Source organism: Meriones unguiculatus (genome assembly GCF_030254825.1).
Source record: "Meriones unguiculatus strain TT.TT164.6M chromosome 13 unlocalized genomic scaffold, Bangor_MerUng_6.1 Chr13_unordered_Scaffold_33, whole genome shotgun sequence".
Lineage (NCBI taxonomy): Eukaryota > Metazoa > Chordata > Mammalia > Rodentia > Muridae > Meriones > Meriones unguiculatus.
The window spans coordinates 7273922-7277328 of NW_026843645.1; the positions used below are offsets into that span (position 1 = coordinate 7273922).

General features: G+C 35.2%; 1 protein-coding gene across 1 annotated transcript; it reads right to left on the reverse strand.

Annotated features, from left to right (window-relative positions):
• Nucleotides 1-611: 611 nt before the first annotated feature.
• LOC132650815 (zinc finger protein 120-like) lies at nucleotides 612-905 on the reverse strand (the record flags this gene model as incomplete). Its single annotated transcript, XM_060376130.1, has 1 exon — nucleotides 612-905. A coding segment is annotated over one exon (294 nt), but the record flags the coding sequence as incomplete, so codon positions are not given.
• Nucleotides 906-3407: the final 2502 nt, after the last annotated feature.

Consider the following 3407-nt stretch of genomic DNA (forward strand, 5'->3'; position numbering starts at 1 on the left):
TGGATCTCAGTGGACCAAAGTACACAAAGGCCTTTCCAAATTGCTTATACTCACAGAATTCCTCTCCAGTAAGGATACTTTTATGATGATGATGACTCTAGATTTGTGCAAGGCCTCACCATTTTAACACATTCATAAGTTTTTCCTCTATTATGAATCCTTTCATGATGATGAAGATTATACAAATGTGGAATGGTTTCACCATGTTAAAAGCACTCACAGGCTTTCTGTCCATTAGGATTTCTTTCATGAGTGTGGAGATTATTCTGAAGTCCAAAAGTTTTTTCACATTGGTTACAGTCAGACATCTTTCCAGTATGTGTTATTTTATGTATTAGGAGATGTTATGTGCAAAGGCTTTGCCACATAGTTATATTCATATGGTTTCCCTCCAGAATGTGCTGTTGTCTTAGGAGATGATTGTTACATGCAAAGGCTTTATCACACTAATTACCCTCACAAGGCTTCCCTCCACTGTGTGTCTTTTCCTGTTTTTGGAGACTACTCTGCTGTGCAAAGGCTTTATCAGATTGGGTATATTCATAAGGTTTCTTTCCAGTATGTGTTCTTTTATGTCTTATGAGATGACTGTTTTCTGCAAAGGCTTTGCCACACTCATTACATTCATAAGGTTTCTCTCCAGTGTGTGTTCTTTTATGACTCATGAGATGACTGTTTTTTGCAAAGGCTTTACCACACTCATTACATTCATAAGGTTTCTCTCCAGTGTGTGTTCTTTTATGGCTTATGAGATGACTGTTTTGTGCAAAGGCTTTACCACACTGGTTACATTCATAAGGTTTCTCTCCAGTGTGTGTTCTTTTATGGCTTAAGAGAGTACTGTTTTGTGCAAAGGCTTTACCACACTGGTTACATTCATAAGGTTTCTCTCCAGTGTGTGTTCTTTTATGGCTTAAGAGAGTACTGTTTTCTGCAAAGGCTTTGCCACACTCATTACATTCATAAGGTTTCTCTCCAGTGTGTGTTCTTGTATGGCTTAAGAGAGTACTGTTTTCTGCAAAGGCTTTGCCACACTCATTACATTCATAAGGTTTCTCTCCAGTATGTGTTCTTTTATGCCGTATGAGCTGACTGCTTTTTGCAAAGGCTTTACCACATTGATTACATTTGTAAGGCTTCTCTCCAGTGTGTGTTCTTTTATGCCATATAAGAACAGTGATATACGGGAAGGTTTTCCCACATAGAGTGCATTTAAAGGGTTTCTCTCCAGTATGACTGCTTTCATGCCTGCAAAGAAAATTGGCACATGTGAAAGATTTACCACCGTCATTTCATTACACTAATAAATATATTTATCTATGTGAATTAATTTCATAATTTGGTCTAATGGTAAAGAAGAATCAAATTTAAAAGTTTTATCACATTATTTACATTCACGGTATTCCCCTTCATTATGGGTATTTTTGAAGATCCCTGTGATGGTAAGAGAATTTGTTATGCGGATCAGTTTTATAGCATCATTTTTCTATAAGAGCTTTTCTCCTATATATGAAGAGTATTTAAGAATTCAGAGTTTTACCACAGCAATCCCATTCACAAATTTTTGTACTGTATGAATGATACTTCATTTACAAAGTGAGCCAGGACAAGCAGAAGTTCCAAAGTCCTAGTATTCATAGGTATTTTCAGCAATATGAGTTTGCTGATAAATTCTCAGTGAAGTTGCAAAACCAATTAACAGTAACCATTTATCACATTCAGAAAATTTACTCACAGTGGGGACTACTACCAAATCAATTGTTCTTGGAGAAAGACAAGGACACTGCTTCTTTCAATATCCCTATGCTCATGTGTCTTAGAATCATTTTGACATATGATATACCAGTTTAATTTACAAAAATAATAAAGATTCCCACATTGAATTAACACAGTTTGTTTTTTGTTCATCATAGATATGTCATATAGGGATTAAGGTTTCTCCACAACAATATTCTTGATTCTCATAAGCTGCTTCTTTCACTAAACTTTACAAAGTTACTGCACAAAAATGAGTAACACTGATTCTACTATGAAATTTTTGCTTATTAGAAGGTTTTGGACACATAATGATCACCAATTCAGTGTGCATACCTCTTACAATATCTGAGTAGATAGAATGAGACTAAACAGATTGGCAGTTCAAGTCAGTAGCTGTAATGTCCATATGATTCAAATGGTATTTTTGTTACAATATTATTTTATTTTCTTCTATCTTAGGGGAGTGCCTTGTAAACACAAATCAGATACCTGACATTGAAGTACATGGAATTATGAGATTTTAATGATCATCAGTACAGGTAAAGCAGTGCTGTTTTTACACTGTTGCTTTTCTTTAAAACTTCCAGGACACAGCCATGTGTGCTGGTACATGCCTTCAATCCCAGCACTTGTGGAGGCAGAAGCAGGCAGATCTTGCTTGTTATTTTGAGGTCAGGCTGGTCTAACAAGCAAGTCTAAGAAAGTCACAGATACCCAGAAAAAACCTATTTCAAAAACAGAAAATAAAAAGCAGCCAATAAACAAACAAACAAAAAACACCAAACTTCCAGGACACATTAAAATTTGAGATTCATATCTGTATCAGTGTGCACATAATGTTACCTTTTATTACTTGTAGAACTTTGAAAATGTTCTTCAATATTATGGTCATCCCAATTGTAGCCTAAAATATAGTACGAGAAAATATATATTATTGGAAATAACATGTTATTATTAAGGCAAAACATAAATCATTATCTTCTGTGACCCTTAGAATCATGCCTGATTTATTTACCACATTCCTCCTCATTCTCAATTGGAATTACAGAAGAGGATCAATAACAAAGTAAGAGTTGTCTCTTTATTTTAAAAGTGAAAGAAAAATTGCAGTCTTACCTATAGCAGTGAGGTTTTCACAGGTCTCTAGCATCACATCTTTGTAGAGTTGCTTCTGGGAAGGTTCCAGCAAGGCCCACTCTTCTTGGCTGAATTTCACATGCACATCATTGAAGGTCACTGAATTCTAAAATATGCCATACATTTGTACAACAGAAACAGTGGCAACAATATAATTTATACGTCATTGTCAATATAGTCATATAATTCTACTGCTTCTTCCATTTATTTTCTGACACAGAAGTGCGAATGTTATACAGTTGGGTGCTGTGCATGATGTGAAGTAGGGGAGATGAAAAAGCCTAAAGGTTAGATTGAAAAAAAAACAAAAACAAACAAACAAACAAAAAACAAAGGCGTGCTTCAAAAACCTGTGTTTCATCAGTTTGTAAGACATGAATATAAAGTAGCCATTAGTTGGGTACTTGAGCAATCTATGAATCATTTTCAGTTACTTGGGTGAGTAGGTCAGGACCCTGTCATGAGAAAGGTGGAAGGACAAAACACAGTCATGATATTTTATATAGCAACAA